Source organism: Macrobrachium nipponense, chromosome 5 (assembly GCF_015104395.2).
Source record: "Macrobrachium nipponense isolate FS-2020 chromosome 5, ASM1510439v2, whole genome shotgun sequence".
Taxonomy (NCBI): Eukaryota; Metazoa; Arthropoda; class Malacostraca; order Decapoda; family Palaemonidae; genus Macrobrachium; species Macrobrachium nipponense.
The window spans coordinates 53,592,231-53,616,649 of record NC_061107.1 but is presented as its reverse complement, the minus strand read 5'-3'; the positions used below and the strand labels follow the sequence as shown (position 1 = coordinate 53,616,649).

General features: G+C 38.9%; 1 protein-coding gene across 3 annotated transcripts in view; it reads right to left on the bottom strand.

Annotated features, from left to right (window-relative positions):
* The window catches only part of LOC135215319 (sodium/mannose cotransporter SLC5A10-like), a 103,266-nt gene that overhangs the window by 18,351 nt on the left and 60,496 nt on the right, over positions 1–24,419 (bottom strand). For all 3 annotated transcript variants that reach the window (XM_064249882.1, XM_064249881.1, XM_064249880.1), the window contains 3 exons: positions 18,089–18,231; positions 16,915–17,071; positions 13,257–13,407 (listed from right to left, as the gene is read on the bottom strand). In XM_064249882.1, the coding sequence (XP_064105952.1) occupies positions 13,257–13,407; positions 16,915–17,071; positions 18,089–18,231 (451 nt within the window). The remainder of the gene's footprint in view (positions 1–13,256; positions 13,408–16,914; positions 17,072–18,088; positions 18,232–24,419) is intronic.

The window sequence follows — 24,419 nt, the reverse complement described above, 5'->3', positions numbered from 1 at the left end:
GACATCTTTAATTTAAAGAAGGGGAATAAACTTTAGTCTTTTTTCCCCTAGTTATAAATTCTTAACAGATATTAAGATAAATGGGCGTCAAAGGAAGAGAGGATGAATGCCTCATTTTGGCCTTAGAGAGGTTGGATTCACAGAAGTCACGTTCTTCTCACAGCATGTTTCGTAAGGCTTTTCCAAGAGTATCTGGATATTCTATCAGAATCTATTATAAATAGACCTGAAAAACCTCTCCACTCTGAGTCTTTCCACGTGCAGACTGACCAGAAGTGGACATGAATGAGAGGATTTTTCAAGGTAAAGGACAATAGTCATGGCTAAGACATAGAATTGCTGCAGATCGTGCTAGATGGAATGAGGAAACTGTCCTCTTCCGATACCTCTGTGAACCACATAGCGATGGTTTTTTCTTCACTTTCAGAGAGAAGAATCACCTATATATATCTGCTATCAAAGAACGCAGTAAAAGGCTATACTCTGTCTCTACAAGGGGAATTAGAGATAACAGAGGATTAAGATCTTCGGGATCTATACGATACCGCAATACGACAAGAGTAGGATATCATGTACTTCGAATGGGATCTTTTTGTGGCCACAGATTCCGTGTTCCGACAAAATGGAACTGCTCCTCATCAAACTTCTTTGAGGAAGTTTATGAAGGAATTCTTTGTTTCTCTTAGCCCTAAACGACCAAGAAGACAAGTGAATTTTTTGTGCATTGGAATCTCGCATCAGATTCAATGGAGACTCGGCAATGGGTTCTTGCCAGCATAGTATGTCTGGCAAAAGAACTAAATCCCTCTATTCCTGACGCAACGCTTTCAGATAGAAGTTTAGTTGCCCAGGCAGGGTACTTACATTTTCATCTACAGAAGAAGAGATGGTTTAACGTTTGCCTACAGAGTCTTCGGGGTGCGATGAGGGGCTCAAAATGCTTCCCAGAAGGTATTCAGAAGAATACAATAAGAGCTAGAAATCAGGGTTCCGCCCAATTTCAGCTCAGAGTCTCCTTCGACTTCCAGACTCCTTCCCTTCCTTCGGGCAAGGATAGGGAAGATTCTGCAACGAGGAACCTCATCAACATGTAAGAAGAGATCTCGTTAGCAAAAGAAGTGTTCACGAAGGATCCTCCTCGGAGGAAGACTCTTCTCTCTCGTATTGTTAGATATCCTGCGTCTACTGGGTGTAGCTGACTAAAATCACCTCCCCTTGCCAGGGGCCAAAAGCTCAAAGGGGAAGAATTTCTTCCACCCTTCTCCAGTCTCCTGAAAACTATGTGGTTGTTCAGGACTCTCGGACAATGTAGCGCCAGCCAAGCGCCAAATGCCAATACAGGCGAAAAAACGCCAGAGGCGGACAGTTCCAAGGAACTCTGTCATGGCCGGATACTGAGTAGGAGCGGCCTCCAACCTGGCGCAAATGCGCCAGAGGCGAACAAATCGGACAGATATAAGCGGTGTCCGATGTGGACATCGCCAGAGCAGCCTAGAGACTCTTCCAAGCTCGAAGCTCCAGCAAGTGTGGAGGAGCCAAGCCAGGCGCGAGGCGCCAGCCATGGTCTCTAGGTAGCCACAGCCAGGACTCTAGGAAGCCAGCCATGGCTCTAGGAGCCAGCCGAGGAGCGCCATCCAGGTGCCAGGCTCCTTCAGGCTAGGCTCCAGTCAGGATTGAGGATCCATCCAGGCGCAAGGCTCCTTCCAGTAAAGAGAAACCTAAAGCTCTGTCATGTAAGAGGGCTAGTCACCCCATTGATATGATACAGGTAAGGCTCTGCCATGTAAGTGGGTCAGCCCCCATTGGCACGATCCGAGAAGACTCTGTCGTGTAAGCGGGCTAGCCCCCATTGACATGATCCAGAAGGGTTTGTCAGTCATAGGTCCCTACCTCGCTGAAACATCTGAGGCATGCAGACTCATAGACAGTAATCATGAAGTCTTCTGCCAAGCTCCAGGCGCAAGGCACCAGCCAGACGCAAGGCTCCAGCCAGGCGCGAGGCGCTAGCCAGGAGGGAGGAGCCAATCAGGCGCCAGCCAGGCGCGAGGCGCCAGCCAGGCGCAAGGCTCCAGCCAGGCGCGAGGCGCTAGCCAGGCTCCAGGCTTCACCCAGAAGAGATCTATATCAAAGAATGCCCATGGCCTTCTTTGAGACAATGTGATCTCCTAAGCACTTGACAAGTGCATTGATGATTCCTTCAAACAGCGAGAATTAAAGCGCATGAAGTGCGAGCTTTTCTGATTCTTGTTCTTTCCTTAACAATATGTCATAAGGACATATTAGCTGTCACATACGGGAGATGCAACTCTGTGTTTGACTTCCCATATCCGAAGGATGTCAAGATAACCTACGAGAGATCCTTCTCTCTTGGTTGATACGTGTCTGCGGATACATTGCTGGGATAGGGAGCCGATACTGATCCTTAACTAGTGAGTTAAATTTTAGTTAACGTCGTGTTTTTTCTTTGGGTTTGTGTTTGAAAGGAGTTTGGGGATAACTCTTTTCAACTTAAGCACTAACCCTCGTGTTAGGATCAGGTGATCGGGATCGGTGTTGTGCTCCTTAATTATGCCACTAGGCATAGGCATATTGTCAGTTAAGAGGCTCTTGTCGAGTAAATGGATAAGACCCCATCGACAGACCCACAAGAACTCTTAGCCATAGGTCACATCCTCGCTGAGGCTCTTGAGGCGAAGCAGATTCCTAGGCATTAGCCATGGAATCTTCCACCTGAACAAGTAGGAACCAAGGTTTTATTTATTTATTACCTACAACGTATGTTGTTTACCTGTCTATTCAGTAAATAGTTGTCTCTTACCCACCACCAAGGGTGTCAATCAGCTAAGTATATATCTGCGGGGAAGTTGCATTGTCCAAAAATGATATTGTTAGAATACAATAAAGTTTGTACATACTTACCCGGCAGATATATACGATGAATGGCCCACCCAGCCTCCCCTCAGGAGACAGGTGGAAGAGAAAATCTGGTTCTAGAACGGGAACGGTTCCTATTCCTGCCACCCAGCGGCAGGGGGGTAGATCACCTGACCTACCTGCAGCGTGTGCCGCGAAATTCGAATTTCTGTCGGACGTCAGAGACATAAGCTAAGTATATATCTGCCGGGTAAGTATGTACAAAACTTTATTGTATTCTAACAATATCATTTTAAGGGTTAATACGTACTGCTAACATACCTGTAAATAAAGTGTATTAGTGTACATTTTATACAAGAAATACTGTACGTACATATGTAGTAAAATGTGGAAGCTTACCTTTCGAATGAGGCTATCTCCGAAAGTGGCGACAGAGGAGGAGGAAAAGCGGCAGATAAGTACGTACACTTAACTTTACAAAACTTAAAAAAATGTAAGGAAAACAAACTAAACTTTACGAAACACATTAACAAAACTGTAACACTTAACCTTTAAACGCCGAAGCGGTATTTTAAAAATCGTCTCCCGTATGCCGGCGGCGTCTAGAGTGAGCAACGAAGCGGAAATTTTTTTTTTTTTTTTTTTTTTTTTTTTTTTTTTCGAAAAATCACAGTACGCTTAGTTTTCAAGATTAAGACTTCATTTTGGCTCCTTTTTTTGTCATTGCTTGTACTTTAGTATGCAACAATCAAAAATGAAAAAAAATATCATCATATATAAATATTGGGATATATGACAGCACAAAATATTTTTCTTATATAATTGTATACAAATCGTGCTGTGAGCAAAACGGTTAAAGCTAATGAGTTAATTGTTTTTTGTTGTATTGTACACTAAATTGCGATCATTTTGGTATATAACACATTGTAAAACGATCAAGGCATTACAGAGAAAATATCACAAAATGATGCATGAATTCGTAACATGCTGACGTAAAAAAAAAAAAAAAAGTTTCAAAAATTCACCATAAATCGAAATATTGTGCTAGAGACTTCCCGTTTGTTGCAAAATGAAGTTAATTGATTCAATATTACTAGACCGTAAGTGTTGTAGCTTACAATTGCAGTTTTCGACCATTTCGGTCGAGTTAAAGTTGACCGAAGGACGAATTTTTTCTATATCGTTATTTACATGAAAATATTTCAAAACTGATAAAAGCTACAACCATAGGTTGTTTGTTGTATTCTACATGAAATTGCGCACGTTTTCATATATAAAACTTTATGTAACGGCTAATTTAAAATGGTGCAAACATTACGACAATCGGACGAAAAAATTTATGATTTTTTCGGAAGAGTTACCGCGCGGACGTTAGGAAAGTTTATTTCATAAATTCACCATAAATCGAAATATTGTGCTAGAGACCTCCAATTTGTTGCAAAATAAAGGCAAATGATTGAATGTTATTAGAATGTAAGAGTTTTAGCTTACAATTGCGTTTGTCGACCATTTCGGTCGGTGTCAAAGTTGACCGAAGGTTGAAATTTTGGCACATTGTGTATGAAAATATTTCAAAACTGATAAAAGCTACAACCATGGGTTGTTTTTTGTTGTATTCTACATGAAATCGCGCATATTTTCATATATAAAACTTTATGTAACGGCCAATATAAATCGGTGCAAACATTACGACAATCGGACGAAAAAATTTCCGATTTTTTAGGCAGTTACCGCTCGGACGTAGGAAAAAGTTTTCTTTAAGAAATTCACCATAAATCGAAATATTGTGCTAGAGACTTCCAATGTGTTGCAAAATAAAGGTAAATAATTGAATATTACTAGAATATAAGAGTTTTAGCTTACAATTCCGTTTTTCAACCATTTCGGTAGAGAAAGTTGACCGAAGGTTGAAATTTTGGCACTTGTTATTTATATGAAAATATTTTAAAACTAATAAAAGCTATAACCATGGCTTGTTTTTTGTTGTATTCTTCATGAAATTGCGCACATTTTCATATATAAAACTCTATGTAACGGCTTATATAAAATGGTGCAAAAATTATGTCAAAGTGACGAAATAATTTCAGAGATGTCTCTGATGCTTTTTAGTGCGAGAAGAAAGAAATTCGCGCTTGCGCGCCTGAGTAACGATTGTAAACAAAACAACATAAAAAAATGTAAGGAAAACATAAACTAAACTTTACGAAACACATTAACAAACTGTAACACTTAACCTTTAAACGCCGGAGCGGTATTTTAAAAATCGTCTCCCGTATGCCGGTGGCGTTCGCGAGTGAGCGCCGAAGTGGAAAAAATGTTTTTTTTTTTTTTTTTTTTTCAAAAAATCACAGCACGCTTAGTTTACAAGATTAAGAGTTCATTTTTGGCTCCTTTTTTGTTATTGCCAGAAGTTTAGTATGCAACCATCAGAAATGAAAAAAATATCATTATCATATATAAATATTGGGGTATATGACAGCACGAAAAAAAAATTTCATATTGTATACAATCGCGCTATGAGCAAAACGGTTAAAGCTAACGAGTTAATTTTTTTTCGTTGTATTGTACACTAAATTGCGATCATTTTGGTATATAACATATTCTAAAATGATCAAAGCAACACAGAGAAAATATTATCACAAAATGATGCATGAATTCGTAACGTGCGGACGTAAAAAAAAGCCGTTTTCAAAAATTCACCATAAATCGAAATATTGTGCTAGAGACTTCCCGTTTGTTGCAAAATGAAGGTAATTGATTGACTATTACTAGACCGTAAGTGTTGTAGCTTACAATTGCAGTTTTCGACCATTTCGGTCGAGTTAAAGTTGACCGAAGGACGAATTTTTTCTATTTATCGTTGTTTATATGAAAATATTTCAAAACTGATAAAAGCTACAACCATAGGTTGTTTTTTGTTGTATTCTACATGAAATTGCGCACATTTTCATATATAAAACTTTATGTTATGGCTAATTTAAAATGGTGCAAACATTTCGACAATCGGACGAAAAAATTTTATGATGTTTTCGGAAGAGTTACCGCACGAACGTTAGGAAAAAGTTTATTTCATAAATTCACCATAAATCGAAGTATTGTGCTACAGACTTCCAATTTGTTGCAAAATAAAGGCAAATGATTGAATATTACTAGAATGTAAGAGTTTTAGCTTACAATTGCTTTTGTCGACCATTTCGGTCGAGTCAAAGTTGACCGAAGGTTGAAATTGTGGCACTTATCGTTATTTATATGAAAATATTTCAAAACTGATAGAAGCTACAACCATGGGTTGTTTATTGTTGTATTCTACATAAAATTGCGCATATTTTCATTTATAAAACTTTATGTAACGGCTAATTTAAAATGGTGCAAACATTACGACAATCGGACGAAAAAAACTTTGATTTTTTTCGCAAGAGTTACTGTGCGGACGTAAGGAAAATGTTTTTTTTTATCATAAATTCACCATAAATCGAAATATTGTGCTAGAGACTTCCAATTTGTTGCAAAATAAAGGTAAATGATTGAATATTACTAGAATGTAAGAGTTTTAGCTTATAATTGCGTTTTTTGACCATTTCGGTCGAGTCAAAATTGACCGAAGGTTGATATTTTGGCACTTATCGTTATCTATATGAAAACATTTCAAAACTGATAAAAGCTACAACAATGAGTTGTTTTTAGTTGTATTCTACATGAAATTGCGCATATTTCATATATAAAACTTTATGTAACGGCTAATTTAAAATAGTGCAAACATTACGACAATCAGACGAAAAAATTTCAAATTTTTTCGGAAGAGTTAACGCGCGGACGTAAGGAAAAAGTTTTTTTTTCATAAATTTACCATAAATCGAAATATTGTGCTAGAGACTTCCAATTTGTTGCAAAATGAAGGTAAATGATTGAATATTACTAGAATATAAGAGTTTTAGCTTACAATTGCGTTTTTCGACCATTTCGGTAGAGTCAAAGTTGACCGAAGGTTGAAAATTTGGCACTTATCGTTATTTATATGAAAATATTTTAAAACTGATAAAAGCTACAACCATGAGTCTTTTTTGGTTGTATGCTACATGAAATTGCGCACATTTTCATATATAATACTCCATGTAACGGCTAATATAAAATGGTGCAAAAATTATGTCAGTGACGAAATAATTTCTGAGATGTGTCGCGGATACTTTTTAGTGCGAGAAGAAAGAAATTCACGCTTGCGCGCCTGGGTAATGATTGTAAACAAAACAACGCCTTGATCCGTGAGCTCACAGCATCCCCCAAGGCACGTGATTCAAAAGTTTTTACCTAGTAGGCCTATAATTATTTTTCCACGAATTTAAAAAAAAAACTTTATATCGACGTACCATACATCCAATCGGCACCCAACAGACAATTTATATCGACGTTTAATACGTCCAATCGGCGTTAAAGGGTTAACTTTACGAAAAACTTAAAATTAAAATTTTTATTTTATTTTATTATTTTTTTTTTATTTATTTATTTATTTTATTTATTTATTTACAAAATTTCAACTTCTTCACCACTTTCAACTTTGTTTTTTAGTATCACTTGGTTCTTCCTTTTTGCTTACTATTACTACTAAAGGCCTCTTTAAAAAATAACTATCCAAGGAAGATTGCTTCTGCCTACTTTTGACGATGTTCCTGAAACGACTCAGGCAAACGTCATTGAACTGTGCAAGCATACGACCTGTGTAAGCCTTTTCTGGGTGTCTCTTTTCTACGAATGATTGTACCTTATGAAAAGCATCCTTAATTTTTGCTGTTGTCATAGAGTCGTCCTCCTCCTCGCCACTGCTAGAGAACTCCTCTTGAACGACGTTATTCTGCATGGCCTCCAACTCCTTCAGGTCATCCATTGTAAGCTCCTCTTGGTGCTCCTTGAGAAGGTCATTGATGTCGTCCTCGTCGACGACCAGCTCCATGGACTTGCCGAGTGCAACGATCTCGTCAAGATCTGGTTGTGAAACAGTTTCAGGATCGTCAACTGTTTCTGAATCTGCAGCACCAGCTTCTCCCAAGTCGAATCCCTCGAAGTCTCGGGCGGATACGGCATCAGGCCAGAGTTTCCTCCACGAGGAATGCAAGGTTTGCCTCGAAACCTCCTGCCAAGCTTGGTCCGTGAGTCGGATGCATATGACGATGTCAAAATGCTCCTTCCAAAATTCACGCTAGGTAAGGTTTGTGGTATCGGTGATGTCGAAACATCTTATGTTTCGTATACAGCCTCTTGAAGTTCGATATCACTTGCTGGCCCATGGGCTGGAGGAGAGGGTTGGTGTTAGGCGGAAGATAAAGAATCTTGATGAAGGAATACTCCGCTAGGATATCTTCCTCGAGGCCAGGAGGGTGGGCAGGGGCATTGTCCAACACCAGCAGACATTTCAGAGGGAGGCGCTTCTCCTCCAAGAATTTCTACGCTGTCGGGCCGAAACACAGATTTACCCACTTGGTGAACAAAAGCCTTATTACCCAGGCTTTTGCATTAGCCCTCCACATCACTGGAAGCTTCTCCTTAAGCATTTTGTGGGCCTTGAAGGCTCGAGGAGTCTCGGAATGATAGACAAGTAGAGGCTTCACCTTGCAATCTCCACTGGCGTTGGAACAAAGTGTGAGTGTAAGCGTGTATTTCATAGGCTTCAGGTGGCTTCTTCTCTTTCTGTGTGATGTACGTCCGACGAGGCATTTTTTTCCAAAAAAGGCCAGTCTCATCACAGTTGAAAACTTGCTGAGAACTGTAGCCTTCGTTGATCATCATCTCGTCTTTTTAAAGGCTTCAGCTGCTTTCGTGTCCGAGCTGGCCGCCTCCCCATGCCGCACCACCGAATGGATGCCAGTCCGTTTATGGAATTTCTCGAACCACCCGTGCGAAGCCTTGAAGTCTGGGGTTGGCGTTGATGTCCCTTCTCCTCCATCGTCTTCGGCCTGGGCAATCAAATCACCAAAAATAGCGCTGGCCTTGTGGCAGATTGCCGTCTCCGTTATCGTATCGCCAGCGATTTCATTGTCTTTTATCCAGACAAGAAAAAGCCTTTCCATTTCATCGTGCATGTGGGTCCTCTTGCTGGACAAAATAGTGACGCCCTTGGAAGGTGTAGCTGCTTTGATGACATCCTTCTGCTTAAGGATGGTGCCTATTGTTGACGGATTTCGGCCGTATTCCTTGGGGATGACACTCAATCGCATACCAGCTTCATACTTCTTGATAATCTCCATCTTCGTCTCCAAAGAGAGCATCCTCTTCTTTCCGTGAATTTCAAGTTTCTTGGGACCCATGACTACGTATATACTGTACGTAATTATGTTATGTAGTACATATACATATGTAGTAAAGTTCTCACACAACACGATAAAGTATACTAAAACAAAATCGCTAACGAATTTACGTTAATAAACAAAATAATTAAAACGAACGAATAGTGCGTGCGTACGATACCGATGATGCCCGTGAAGTGACCGAAGAAGCACGCCACTACGTAGATGCATCATGGGAGGGATGCTGACCAATAGGAGAGAAGGATCTCATGGCGGTGACTAGCATCAGGAACCAATGGGAGAGCGGGAGGATGGTGGCGAGTCTACTCAGTTGGCAGCGAGCGAGTTTCAAAATTGTTCTCGGTGGTCGGGGCAAATCTCGGACTTTACAGCAACAGCCTTTCATATCTTGAGCAATTTTCGTATGTAGAGGCGTAAAATTGTTCTTATCTCGAGTTTTTCGTAAGTTGAGCCTTTCGTATCTCGAGGTACCACTGTATATATGTACTGTAAATGAACCATGAGGTTGTAATAATCTTTCAAAACAATGAAATATATCTATAATGTATAAAATAATTTGGATATGTAGTAGTACACTTTTTCATTCATAAGTTTGAGACAGAGAGAGAAACGAGTGTGCACTTCTTTCCTAACTCTTAATCACTAAATATACTGGTACTTCATTATATTGCCCAAAATTACTGGAGGGTTTAAAACATGGTTCCAAAATATCAAGAAGATACAGCTGATATATATGAAGATATTCGAGAAAACCTATGAGACAATGGCTTGAAATGGTTAGTAAACCTAATTTATGATGCTCGATCCTACCTTGCCCTGAGAGGGTGCCTACTTGTCACAGCATAAATCTATAATGTAATGTTACGTCAGGTGGGGTTAAGCAAGACCACTTGGTTGAAGGGTCACGTTCATTAGTGTAGTTTGGTGCCTTTCAGCAATTCTTATGTTTAATATGCAGTCCAAGGGAAATCACAAGGCAAAATGTTCTTCCTTCTTCCCATCCTTTGCCTGATGATGATGATAAGCACCCAAGGTCTAAAGACATTGCTTTCATCAGTTTTGGCACTACTATAATCCACTTAACATCCGAACAATTCACAACCCATGGTGGAACTGAATGTACTATACAGGTTGGTGAAAAATTGGGAGAAATGTAACAACACCGTTTTAATAGTTTACATGCCTAAATTAATACTTGGCCATTAGCTCATGAATGAAAAGAACAGTGTTAACGTAGCTGTATACACATGCAATATGCACCCTAATAGATCATGAATTACCTTGGAAGATGTTACAGCTGACTAATGGGTAAATTAGAAATATGAAGTGGATGCATGGGAACATGACGAAACCATTTTATGTCCAATATACTGTATGAATAAATATCCTGCCTCGTACATGCCATTAGGAGAAAAAAATCATCACTGATCAACCATTAATTGCTGTTCTGCAAAAAATTAACTTGCAGAACTATATTACCCAAAAATATAGGATAAGGGATCAGCCCAGGTTTCATTCTGTACTACAGCCTACACTACAAAGGCGTGCTAAATACCATAGACAGTTGGGAAGGAATTTTACTGAACCAAAGGATTGTGTTGGGTAATGACAGGTTAGTCTAAACTTCTAGCTATATAAGCTTCCTTAGCTAAGTATTCTTCTTTTACCTTCTAGCAAAATATACTGATTTACCTCGCGTCCAATAGTTTTTGGTAATTCCGTGAGGAGTCACTGACCTAATTTTTCACAATCGCCTGAGCCCCCTTGCCCCTAGATCTTCCCCCTCTATCTTATTCTTATCAGAAGCCAAATCAAAGAAAATACCTGAAGCTTATACTGCACTTCATCTCTTGATGTCCTCTTGTCACTTCACCCAGGCTCTATGACTCCCATGTTCCTCACAAAAAAATTACCTCCTTTATAACAATGCCAGCAAATATTAATACGTAGAATTATTTATTTTCTAGGGGAGGAAGGAGGCAGTATCTGAGCAGCCACTCTCCAGGCTATGCTAATTGAAGCCATGATGTTATCTTCATGCCTAGTACTGTACAACTATCATGACGTCATGACAATCTGGCAATCTTGCCGAGGCAATGGCTCTTCTTGACAATTTTATCTATCTGGTCTAAAATGTTCTGTCTTGCATACACAGATTAGCTACTTTCACATCAATGAATAAGCTCCTACAAAAGGAGGAGCACTGCATTATAAAAAATGACAAAGTTACTGGAATAGCTTTCTTTACTAATGAATACACCAAGACATTTATCCTCTTGCAGATACTCTTATAGAGCCTGCTGCTTCCCTGGACAAGAGGCTGCTATTTCCAGGTCCACAGTAAATAAATGACTTCCAACGTACCCTTCTTAATTACCACCTGCAGATATTTCCCTTAACATTGACTCCATAGGCAAAGAAATTTGTCCCATCAGTTATTACAACAATGAAATCCTGTTCCATCAGTTATTACAACAATGTCCTGGTGGACAACAAAACATGTCTACTTGTCATGAAACACTCTGAGACTGTCCTATTGGGCTTGACAGCCTTACAGCATCAGGCCAAGGACTATACAGTTCATGCTACGGTTTACCCATGGTCAGATGGATTAGGTCCCATCCTCACTACCACTGAGTCCTTATTTCCCTTGGACAAAATTCAGCATTAGTTTGTTCATTTCCTAGTTAATTTTGGGTTATTAAATGTATTCTTGACAGACTCCCTCAGCAGAGGCACTTTTCCATTTGGGTTTCCCATTAAGTGACCAATTTCAAAACTACTGAAGTGAAATTGTCAGGTATCGCATCCCCTTATAACACCTAGCAGATTGAAAATGAAGAGCATGTTACTCCACTGGAATGGTCTGGATGCTTACATCCTTAAATCTCTTTAGAACCAGGTTGAAAAAGTTATGAAATAAATCCTGAGACAACTTCTACTATGAAATGAATCCTGAGACAACTTCTACTATGAAATGAATCCTGAGACAACTTCTACCGGTCTTTGTTCCCAACTGTCAGTTTCTAAAACCCTTCGTGTTAATACAGCCTCTTTCCCATAGCAAGGAAGTCGCTTACGTACTCATGTTCACCTACATTTATAAATATGAATAATTAAGGTACAGGAACTCCATTACTGACATCCTTGTCTTACTTGGAGTGCTTATATCCAATTAACTGCCTCTCCACTTAGGAAGTTATTTGGCTGGGTAAAGCATTGGTTTTATTTTTAATAAACATACAAATTCCTTCAAACAAAATTTCGAGTTTCTTGCATTACAATCACTGCCTTGCACTAACTTTCCACCTCCCCTTCCCTACTGAGTGTCAGTATCTCCTTAAAAAAAGGAAAGAAACAAACAAACAATATATATAAAATATATATATATATATATAAATATATACTATATATATAATATATACTATATATATATATATATATAATATTATATATATATATATATATATATATATATATATATATATATAATATATATATATATATATATATATTAATATATAATATAATATATATATATATATATATATATATATATATATATATATATATATATATATATATATATATATATATATATATATATATATATAATATATATATTCATTTACCAAAATGAAATAATTTTTATTCAGTAAATGTGAATATACAGTCAACTTCAATCTGAAGCATATGGCTATCTAAAGTAATGGTTTGTATGTGTGACAAAGATTATTTTAAGAAATTTTAATATCTAATGAGTGTTTTAAAAAGATGTTTGCAATAATTTTTTACAAGCTTTAACAAAAAGTTTCTTTATTCAAAGTTTTCATATTCTTAATCAGTGTCAGAGTTGAATAGTACATACATTCTTCTTAATCAGTTGTCAGAGTTTAATAATACATACATCTGAATGCTTTCTACAACTACACCATCTTTCCTGTGTAGTGCAATTACACCATTCCCCTTTTTCTTGAAAACATTTGTACCCATCAAAAAGCGCCTTTAAATTAGGATTCAAAGGAATGTACTCTGGGAACTTTAATACAGTAATTTTTATGACAAACTTGGGCAAATTATACTTACCTATTCCAAAATGGAGGTTCATAAAGAAAATCAGCAGCTGCCTTTGCTAATTGTTCAGGTGTTGATTGTGACAACCCTGCTTCTTTGGCCTCGGGATCAGCAGCATATATGCCACACAAAACATTTATCATTCTCTTCCATTTGCTTCCAACTATTTTAAGGTAAAAGAGAAAAAGCACAGTAATTAACTCATTAAAAGGTCATTGTTAGCCAGTTACTAGATTAATATGTACAGTAGGCTACTAGTTCCCTCCATCATTAATTAATATGTAAACTATAAATACATTTATCATATAGTGAATATACATCTTATGATGAATGGTCTGACTTTTCATTAGTACTTTAAATACGAATTAAATCAATTATTGTCAATAATGGCAGAGACAGAACAGAAAGACCACACATAATCATTATGCAATGGGGTAAGGGCAAACATACTAGGTAAATTTTAAGACCTGTTTATACAATTGATTGATATGCAGTTTTTTTGCTTACAATATTCCCTCAGTATGGATAAATATGATGCTTTAATTTAAATACGATAAGAACAAATTTGCAATTACAAACTCCACGACTTCAGTTTTGGAAAATGCAAGCTTACCGGGCAGCAATATTGTTCCAATGGAGAGAAGCTGAATTATTGCATACAACACTGTCAACATGCCTAGTGCAGAGAAACATCATTTTCATTTTTAAGTGCAGTTTCAGCCTCTATCCAACTGTCTTAGATGAATTTGCCTGCCTTCTTGTAAACTGATCACTATGGTACTGTATTGAACAAGTACTGCTAGCATCCTTAGGACAGTTGAGCGAGTAGCTAATCTTTAACTGAACTTAATAATTGCACTGTAAAGTGCATAAGTGCTTTTTGCAATTATATTCAAGAGTTTGAAGTAGCTTGAACATAATGGCCATGTACTCCCAAATGTAATGCAACTGTGTGAGTGTAAGAGAGTTTGGCTCTTAATGTCAGTCCTGACATTTTGCAATGTAGCAATGAAAGACGAAATGCTAAAGGCATGAGGGCTTGACAACTAGCAGTTGTTGATCCTTCAGAGGAGGTCACTGTTGATGAGAGGCTGCATGTCTTCCTTGGCTGCCAAGAGAATCACTTGTGGAAATGACTCCATCCTGGAGATGAATAGGCTTCTATTCATTTAGGTTTTAGAATATGAAAAGGAGAGGGGAGGGGCCACTATATCTTCCAAGATGATTTTGACATGGAGGCTGCCACCAAGGATTCCTCTGCATCCTTTGCATCTGGCTCCATTAGATCAACTACCACGGAGATGGGCACCTGTACGGAGAACCTACTACTATTTTTGAACTGACAGAAGTGGCTGCTCAGTGCCACCAGCTGTCTATTGTTGTCCAGCTCTCCTGTCGAGGGCACAGCTAATATTTGTTGGTTGGTTCATTATATGCTGCAACGTGTTGGATCAATAGTTTATGTGCTGTTTTCTCACCAACATAATGAATAGAAGAGGGATGCTGCCTTACATGACCTCACTTGCTTTGCATCGCGGATCCAATGGGTCTTAACCACTGCGTGAATTCAAGAAGTTAATGTTCATCAACACCTCTTGTTAATTCGGGTACTAAATCATCCTTGTCATCTACTCCCAGTTCTGCCTCTTAGCCCACATCTCCATACAGCCAGAGATCTCTCCCTAGCCAATGATGGAGGTGTCAAACTTTGCTCCATCATCAGGTTTCATAAGTGCCCCAAACATCTCTAAAACTATATTCTCTGTAAATGAAAATCAGTCATCCTCTATTCTCCCTCTCTCCCGAAGACAGAGGTTACCTTCAGGGAAGTTGAACTCGAATGGTCTAATTGTGCTGAGCCCTGGTTGTTGGAGGTTCTCCACTTCAGTTACAGATTGCCATTCTTCGACAGTATGGCCTTATGTTACAGTTGTTGGCCTTTGCTTGGGTCAGTGGATGAACCCTCAGGTCTTCACCAGGATTCTCATCCCAGAAGCCAACTGGGTGCATTGTCTGGGTCTGTATCTTTGTCGGTACTTGGACAACTTGTTGCTTTCTCACCATCCATGAAGGCAGTTTACGTGGGAATGACTTTGAGCACTGTTACATAGCTGGCTTGTTCATCAGAGGCAAGATGCTTTGCTCTCTGGAGACAATCAAGTTTTTTCTTCATACTTGTCTGATGGTCAAATCTTGGTAAGTGCTGATTGGACATCCAGTGTCTAGAAACGTTGGTTCCTCATAACCAATTTACATTCACCCCCCAACAACTTCAGTTGGCTTAAAAGGAGGTGGAACAAGCACTCGCAGTACGATCTTTCTTTGCAATATTGCTTATTGGTATAACCAGATGTGCTCCACAGAGTTTGTATAAAAAGTTATTTTATTGTAACATCATATTCACATAACTACTCATGTGTGTCACAGATTCACTGAATTGCATTTCTCACAATATCCTACAAACTCCCCTTCATCCTAGGGAATTTTGATATTACTAAAATGAAATTTTCTGAATAGCTTGGTAATTCTAGTCACATATATGCATCAAGGTAATAAACTTATCAATTCTTAAAATTATCCTCATAATACTTTCTGTAATACTTTCTGTATGATATGAAGTACTTAAGCAAAATCCTAGGAAGCAGAACAACTTTCTGATAAAAAAAATTCAAAGTAAAGTAGATCTCCATGGAAATTTAATATCTTATAATCAGATATTTATGAAACTCGCCCTAGTTTTTCTCAGAAAAAATCAAACAAAATCACAAGTTGGTTGTGATTTATTTCCCTCGACAAAAAGTTTTAATAATATTCTCTCTCAGTCTGTTTCGCTTCAAACACTATACTCTGTTTTTTTCCATCCGTCCATCCGCCTGTGGTGTTTGCGCATGGTAACACTGCATCCCGGGTTTTAAATAATATCCTATTTCGAATATTAAATTATTAAAACACTTTTCAGTTGCAAAGGCACACCCAGATATCCTTTTATTTACCTAAATCTTACACATAGCATAACTATTTAAAGCCCAGGATGCAGTGTTACCATGTGTGACCACCACAGGCAGATGGACAGATGGAAAAAAACAGAGTATAGATGATCCTTCTATCAAGCAACTACTTGCTCTCCTCTTCACTTTACATTTCCAATAACCTGTGACACTGCTTGACCTGGAAGTGCTCATTACCTTCAACTGTAGAGAAGTTTTACAGAGTAAATGGGAGTATTTACTCCCTAATTTGTGGTTCTTGAGTCATCTTAGATGACCAGTCCACTTAAGTTTTGTGTTAATTCTAATCTGTAACTGCAAAGATTGATCATGACCACACTGCTATTTTGGTACTAACCAACATCATTAAGATCCAGGTCAGCTAATGAGTTTCCACTAACTTTGTAGGAAGAATATTCAAAGGCTAAATCAACTACATTAAGATGACAAAGTATTCTAGACCAATATCTAAACATGATAAAAAGTTTTCATGCCATGAGTAGGGAAACATACTTCCCAATCCTAAACAATTCATTGCACCTGAGAACCCTTTTAATTTGATAGCAGAATTTATTCATAGAATATTTTTTCATAACTTAATGCTGCGGTTAATATATACAAACCCCTTGACTATTTGGAGAAGTCATTGCTATCAATCAAACAAAAACACATTGAGCACATACCTGGAGGAGGGTTTTCGATGCTAAATTCCTCAACACTGGATCCTGACATGACCTCAGCACTTTCCATATACTTGTTGATATCCGACTCATCATAAGTACACTTATGTGATTTACGAACCCGAGAATCCTTACGTGTCCAGAATGTCAACCGATACAACTGGAATGAAATAAGAATAATTTCTGAAAAGTTAATAAAGAAAACCAGTGCTAAAGTACTTGACTGGTGAGTACCATTTGTTCTTGGTTAAATGCGAAAATATGTCCTATAGAGAATGGTAATCATATCCTAAGGCATAATTTGTTTTTCATAATTTTATACCAAATTGACTACACGTTTCATCTCGGGTACAGTAATGACTGTCAATGGTCCTGAATCATTAGAGGCCATTTTCCCTTATTCATTTTAGTCAGTACATGATCATTCAATAGACATTCTGATGAAGCTTCATTTTCATACTGCTGGTACGGTGATATTACATGACAAATAGCTTGTTACACAGTAATGTTCTCGTTTATAATGCCGATAAGAAATTTATTTTGAGATGGGACAGAAAGGGCTGTTATATACTGCACTGAGGAAAATTTATGGGTACTAAGTTATAAAAATGGAAAAGCTCTTCCTGAACCTTGCAGCCTATTTGACAAAGCTCCTCTTATTCCTATTTGCTGTCATAGCAAACATTAACAAGATATTTTTCCTACAGTTATTTCATCATCTTTACCACTGAAAATTTATACAAAAATTTTTTTCTTAATTATTGTAAATACATTCAATTTTATCATTTAATTTTATAATCAAGTTAGTATATTTATTAAGTACTACTATTAAAATAATGAAAACAATTATTTTAGATTAGTTAAGTCTGTATTACATATTACCAAATTAACAAAAACAAAATTTGGATTTGCTTTAGGAGGGCGCACTACAAACATCTGTTCTTGAGAATGAATGATTTAATGCTGTCTACTCACAAACCATTGCAGGAAAATTAGGCATACAACATTTTTTTAATATTAATTTGATAGTCACAGCAAGGAAATAGTGTGCTAAGATAAATGCAGACTAAAAATATAGTAATACTACATGCAAACTTTTAATTAATTCCATGAATGATCTTGCAAGGACAGGTGTGACTGAGAATAAAAGTTCATTGTATATTGTTAGTATACTTACACATTCTGGAGGGATAGGAGTTGTCATGAGAGATATAGAAACTGTCACTATCCCTGATAAAATCCAGAGGATTATGCTGAAGTGTGTGTAATGAATGTTACCTACAAGGATTTTAATTAACTCTGGACGGACATCAGGCAAACCTATAAAGAAAAAATAATTGTCAATGGTGCTCATGAGTCATCTCTGGAAGAATCAACATCCAAGCAGATGTACTACTTAGTCTGTTTCAATGTATCAGTCCCATAGAGAGTATATCCCTGCAGTTGTGATCTCTATACCAGTACTATGTAGTTTGGTGGTCTTCCACCAGGGTGGCGCTGCAAAGACTTGTAGCCATTATTAGAGGTCTGGTAACCCGCAAATTGAACAGGGGATTAGTGTGATTTTGAAATTTTTTTTGTCGTTAATTTTTAATGAGTAAGTGGTTAGCAAATTTTTAGGGTTTAGTAAATATTTATGAGTATAAAATTCTTCAGTGAATGTTTAGTTTAGGGTTTAGTGAATGTTATTGAATGTTTATTGTGTAAGTATTCAGTGAATGTTTAGTGAGTCTTTAAGGTTTTAGTTAATGTTTTGTGAATGTTTAGTATGTAAGTATTCAGTGAATGTTCGTTGATAATTTAGTGAATGTCTTGGGAATAATAGTTTTTAGTGAATGTTTATTGACTAAGTATTCAGTGAATGTTTAGTAACTTTTAGTGAATGTTTAGTATTTAAGTATTTACTGAGTGTTTAGTGAAGGTCTTGTGAATGTTAGTTTAGTGAATGTTCATTGTGTAAGTATTCATTGAATGTTTAGTAAGTCTTTAGGGGGTTAGTGAATGTTTTGTGTGTACTAAGTAATTGCTAAATGTTTAGTGGAAGTCTTGTGAATGTTAGTATTTAGTGAATGTTTAGAAAGTATTCAGGGAATGTTTAGTGAATGTTAGTTCAATGAGTTTTTAATGTGTAAGTTTTCAGTGAACGTTCAATGAGTCTTTAGGGTTTTAGTGAATGTTTAGTGTGCAAGTATTTGGTCAATGTTTATGTTTAGTAAGTATTCAGTTAATTTTTAGTGAGTGTTTAGTGAATGACTTGTAAATGCTAGTGTTTAGTGAATATTTAGTGTGCAAGTATTCAGTGAATGTTTAGTGATTGTCTAGGGTTTAGTGAATGTTTTGTGAATGTTTGTTTAGTGAATGTTTGTTTAGTGAATGTTTAGTATGTATTCAGTGAATGTTTAGCAGGTGTTAGTGAAAGTTTTGTGAATGTTAGCGTTTAGTGAATGTTTAGTGTGTAAGTGTTTATTGAGTGTTTAATGAGTGATAAGTGGATGTTCATTCACTGTTTAGTGTTTAATGAGTGTTTAGGGTTTAGTGGGTGTTTAATGTATAATGTGTGCATAGTGAATGTATAGTGTACATACAGTAAGTGCTTTGTAAATGTTTAGTGATTGTTTAGGGTTTAATGAATGTTTAGGATTGAGTGTTTAGTGAGTGTTTACTGAGTGTTTGTGGTATAGTGAGTATTTATTGAGTGTTTGGTGTTTTATGAGTGTTTAGTGAGCATTTAGTGCATACTGAGTGCCTATGCTCGTTTTTTTCCATCTGTCCACCCGCCTGTGGTGTTTGCGTATGGTAACACTGCATCCCAGGCTTTAGATACTAGTTACATTCAGCTTACATTCAACAATAATAATAACATCCTATCTCGAATATTAACAGTGTAATTCGCACACAGTAAATTATTAAAAACACTTTTCAGTTGCAAATGTACACCCAGATATCCTTTTAAGGTATTTACCTAAAGCTTACACATAGTATAACTATCTAAAGCCCGGGACGCACTGTTACTATACGCAAACACCACAGGCGGGTGGACAGATGGAAAAAAAAACAATATAGTGAGTGTTGGGTTTCACTGAGTGTTTAGTTTATTGAGTATGAGTGTATGTTAAATGTGAGTGTTTAGTAAGTATGAGTTTATAGCAAGTGTGGGTTTAGTGAGTGTAAGTACATTGTGATTGTACATTACTGTTTAGTTAGTGCTTAGTGAATGTGTGCTAAGAAAGTCCAGTAATAATAATAATACTAATATTTTGGTAGAAGGCCCTCTTTTAGGCAAATACTGTTAAAAAGAATGGCAGAAATAAGCGAGTTGATTTTATATATTGTTTTTTCTATTTTCCTTACAATTCACTTCTCAGGCTCAGCGATGTTTCTTAGTAACTGGCCAATATTCATATTGGGAATTTTCAAAAAATTATAAATGCTGAAGGTAATCTTTTATTAGAACAGGATATCAGGTCCAGGTCAAGCAGGGGTCGTCGTCAGTGCTGGTATTATTCTGTAGGCGTAGTTCAGTTCGGGGCCAGGGTCGTCTTCAGATTAAGGGCTGGTATTGGTGCTGGTATAGCTGGTATCACATGATATTTCGACCTTCTCGCAGGTCATCTTCGGACGAGTCGTTTGAAGAGACTGTAGCAAGAAAGTCTGTGGGGCGGTATTTAAAGCGGCTCGGACCTAGAGTTGCATTCTCATTGGTCGGGCCGGTCTTGGACGAAGTTGTGGATCTTGCCTCAAAGGTTTCGGAGATTCTCTCGTGCGAGCGCCACAGTAGTGTGCCTGGGGATGAATGACAGGAATTCCGTCTGTAGCAGGAATCCTGTCATCCCGTGGGGGCTCCTGATTATCTGGTATTGTCGGGGGGTCGTTCACTGCTCTCCGGGCGGCAGTGGGAAGGAGAAACGTTTCTTGGGTGATGTTAAGATTTGGTGTTTCCTTGCCTATATGGAGGGCTTCTAGGAGGCGCAGACGTCGGGGATCTGTTGTCTGGTCTATTATTTCGATATTAGGAATAATATAATTTCTCTTTATCCATTTGTTATGAGCAGTCCTGGCGTGGTTGAAGATGGCTCCTCCTTGAGCGTGGCAGGAGATTCGCTTGGAGAAACGCATGGAGGTCATACCGACGTATTTGCCGAGGCATCCTCGGACGGGGCATGTGTAACGGTAGACCACACTCGTCTTCAAGGGATCCTGCAGGGGCGCCGAAGGGTTGTTTCTCATCACCAGGCTGCTCGTCTTCTTCGTTTTATAATATATAATTAACTTAATATTTTTGTCTGGGTCGGCGAGGCTGACGTTTTCGTCGATAAGGACCTGGGTGGCGCGCTCCAACTCACTGTGTGTGTCATTCCAGGAGGAGCAGTGTGAGAGGGCCCTCCTGACGAGGCCGATGGATTAATGCTTGCAAATTGAATATCTCCTCAATGGTATCCAGAAGCAAGAAGACCTTGGGAACCTGCGGACGATTGACGCCCTTCAACCCCTTCTGCTTGCCGAGGCCCTCACCGACTGTGTAGACTACCACAGTGGTATCATCAGCCGTGACCTGACGGAAGCAGCGAAGCAGTTGAGGAAGCGTGAGGACGTCACTGTACGCAGGGCCAATAAAACTGCTGCTTTCGTCCTTATCCAGACTGAGGAATACCGCCGGAAGATTGAAGAAATCCTGGCGGACTCCACGAAATTTCGCAGAATTACCAAGAACCCAGTAGACGACATCAAGCGAGAGGCCAACCGGATTATTGAGACGGTCAACGCCGTCTCTTAACGCCCTGCATTTGCCACCCATAACGGGCGACCATGACCTAGGCTACATCTATGGGAATATCAAGACCCATAAGCAAGGGAACCCCCTTCGCCCCATAATCAGCCAGAACCCTGCCCCTACGTACGTACCTGTTGGCCAAGAAACTCAACACCATCTTAACCCCGTATGTCCCAGATTGGCACAGCTTGAAGTTGTCAGCTGAGTTCTTGGAAGCCCTACGAGCAACGCCCCCCAGAGGATGCATCGCTTTGATGGATGTAGAGTCCCTCTTTACCAACATCCCCATAGACGAGACCATACAAATGATCTTGGACAGAGTTTACAGGGACCCCGACACGCCATCCTTAAACATCCCAGAGCATGCCCTTCGAGCCCTGCTGGAAATCTGTATTAAGAAGGCCCCTTTTGCTGATCACCGCGACTATATGTACACCCAGATCGACGGCGTGGCGATGGGATCTCCCCTTGGGGTCCTTTTCGCCAATTTCTATATGAGTACCGTTGAAGAGAAGGTCTTCCAGAATTCCAACAAACCGAGGATGTACATGCGCTACATTGATGATACCTTCGTCTGCGCCGACTCCCAGGATGAGATAAGAGCAGCTGCGACGTGCATTCCTTGACCACAGCTGCCTCACGTTCACGAATGAACATTGCAAAGACCGCCGCCTCCCCTTCCTTGACGTTCTTGTCGAACAGCGAGATTTCGAATTCAGCACGAAGGTGTATACGAAGCCGACGAACCTGGGAATGTGCATGAACGGTGAGAGCGAGTGCCTTGAGAGGTATAAGCGCTCCACCATCAGCGCCTTCGTTAGGAGGGCCCTCTCACACTGCTCCTCCTGGAATGACACACACAGTGAGTTGGAGCGCGCCGCCCAGGTCCTCATCGACAACGGACACACCAATCGTGCTGTTGATGAATCTATAAGGAAAAATATGGAAGCCTGGTACCACCAGGAACCCTGCCCCGATATTGCAGAGCCCATCAAGCTTTTCTACAAGGGGCACTTCCACCAGAGGTACAAGGAGGACAAACAAGCCCTCAAAAAGATCATCAATGAAAACGTCAGCCCCGACCCCATTGACAAATATTAAAGTTAATTATATATTATAAAACGAAGAAGACGAGCAGCCTGGTGATGAGAAACAACCCTTCGGCGCCCCTGCAGGATCCCTTGAAGAAGATGAGTGTGGTCTACCGTCACACATGCCCCGTCCGAGGATGCCTCGGCAAATACGTCGGTATGACCTCCATGCGTTTCTCCAAGCGAATCTCCTGCCACACGTGCACACTCAAGAAGGAGCCATCTTCAACCACGCCAGGACTGATCATAACACACGGATAAAGAGAAATTATATTATTCCTAATATCGAAATAATAGACCAGACAACGGATCCCCGACGTCTGCGCCTCCTAGAAGCCCTCCATATAGGCAAGGAAACACCAAATCTTAACATCACCCAAGAAACGTTTCTCCTTCCCACCACCGCCCGGAAAGCAGCAAACGACCCCCCAACAATACCAGATAATCAGGAGCCCCCACGGGATGATAGGATTCCTGCTAAGGATGGAATTCCTGTTGTTCATACCTAGGCACACTACTGTGGCGCTCGCACAAGAGAATCTCCGAGACCTTCGAGGCGAGATCCACGACTTCGTCCGAGACCGGCCCGACCAATGAGAATGCAACTCTAGGTCCGAGCCACTATAAATACCACCCCACAGACTTTCTTGCTACAGTCTCTTCAAACGACTCGTCCGAAGATGACCTGCGAGAAGGTCGAAACATCATGTGATACCAGCTATACCAGCACCAATACCAGCCCTTAATCCAAAGACGACCCTGGCCCCGAACTGAACTACGCCTATGGAATAATACCAGCACTGCCCCGAACTGAACTACGCCTATGGAATAATACCAGCACTGTCGACGACCCCTGCTTGACCTGGACCTGATATCCTGTTCTAATAAAAGATTACCTTCAGCATTTATAATTTTTTGAAAATTCCCAATATGAATATTGGCCAGTCACTCAGAAACATCGCTGAGCCTGAGAAGCGAATTGTAAGGAAAATAGAAAAAACAATATATAAAATCAACTCTCTTAATTCTGCCTTTCTTTTTAACAATAATAATAATAATAATAATTAATAATAATAATAATAATAATAATAATAATAATAATAATAATAACAACAACACCAGCAGCAACAATAATACTAATGGTAAAACTAACATTAATAGTAATAATAATAATAAGATAATAATGATAGTACAAAATATAAAAATAATAATATCAATACAGTATAGTACTATGAGCTGGACCGAGACCTTTCAATATGGCCGCCTGAGGTCACACACACCGTAGGGTAATCGCCACTCCAGTGATTGGCGCTCTATGATCAGTCCACTCACCATCATAGGTTTTTGTTGGATGTGGCATTATGTATAGCTAGCTTGTGACTGGCTGAAATCAATATTTCTGATATCGTAGTCTTACTGTGATAAAAAGGTATCAATTTTCTTCAATAATACAATTGAATGATTATATATACAAAAACCACTGACTCCTTTTAATATAATGCAGATCATAAACATGCTGATTTATTTAAATATATAATAATACAAGCACACAGAAGACGAACTTGCATCAAATAGTCTACACTAATCAACGAACGATACGATTTTAATACTTATCCTTTATCTCGTTGTAAATAAATAAAGAGGTA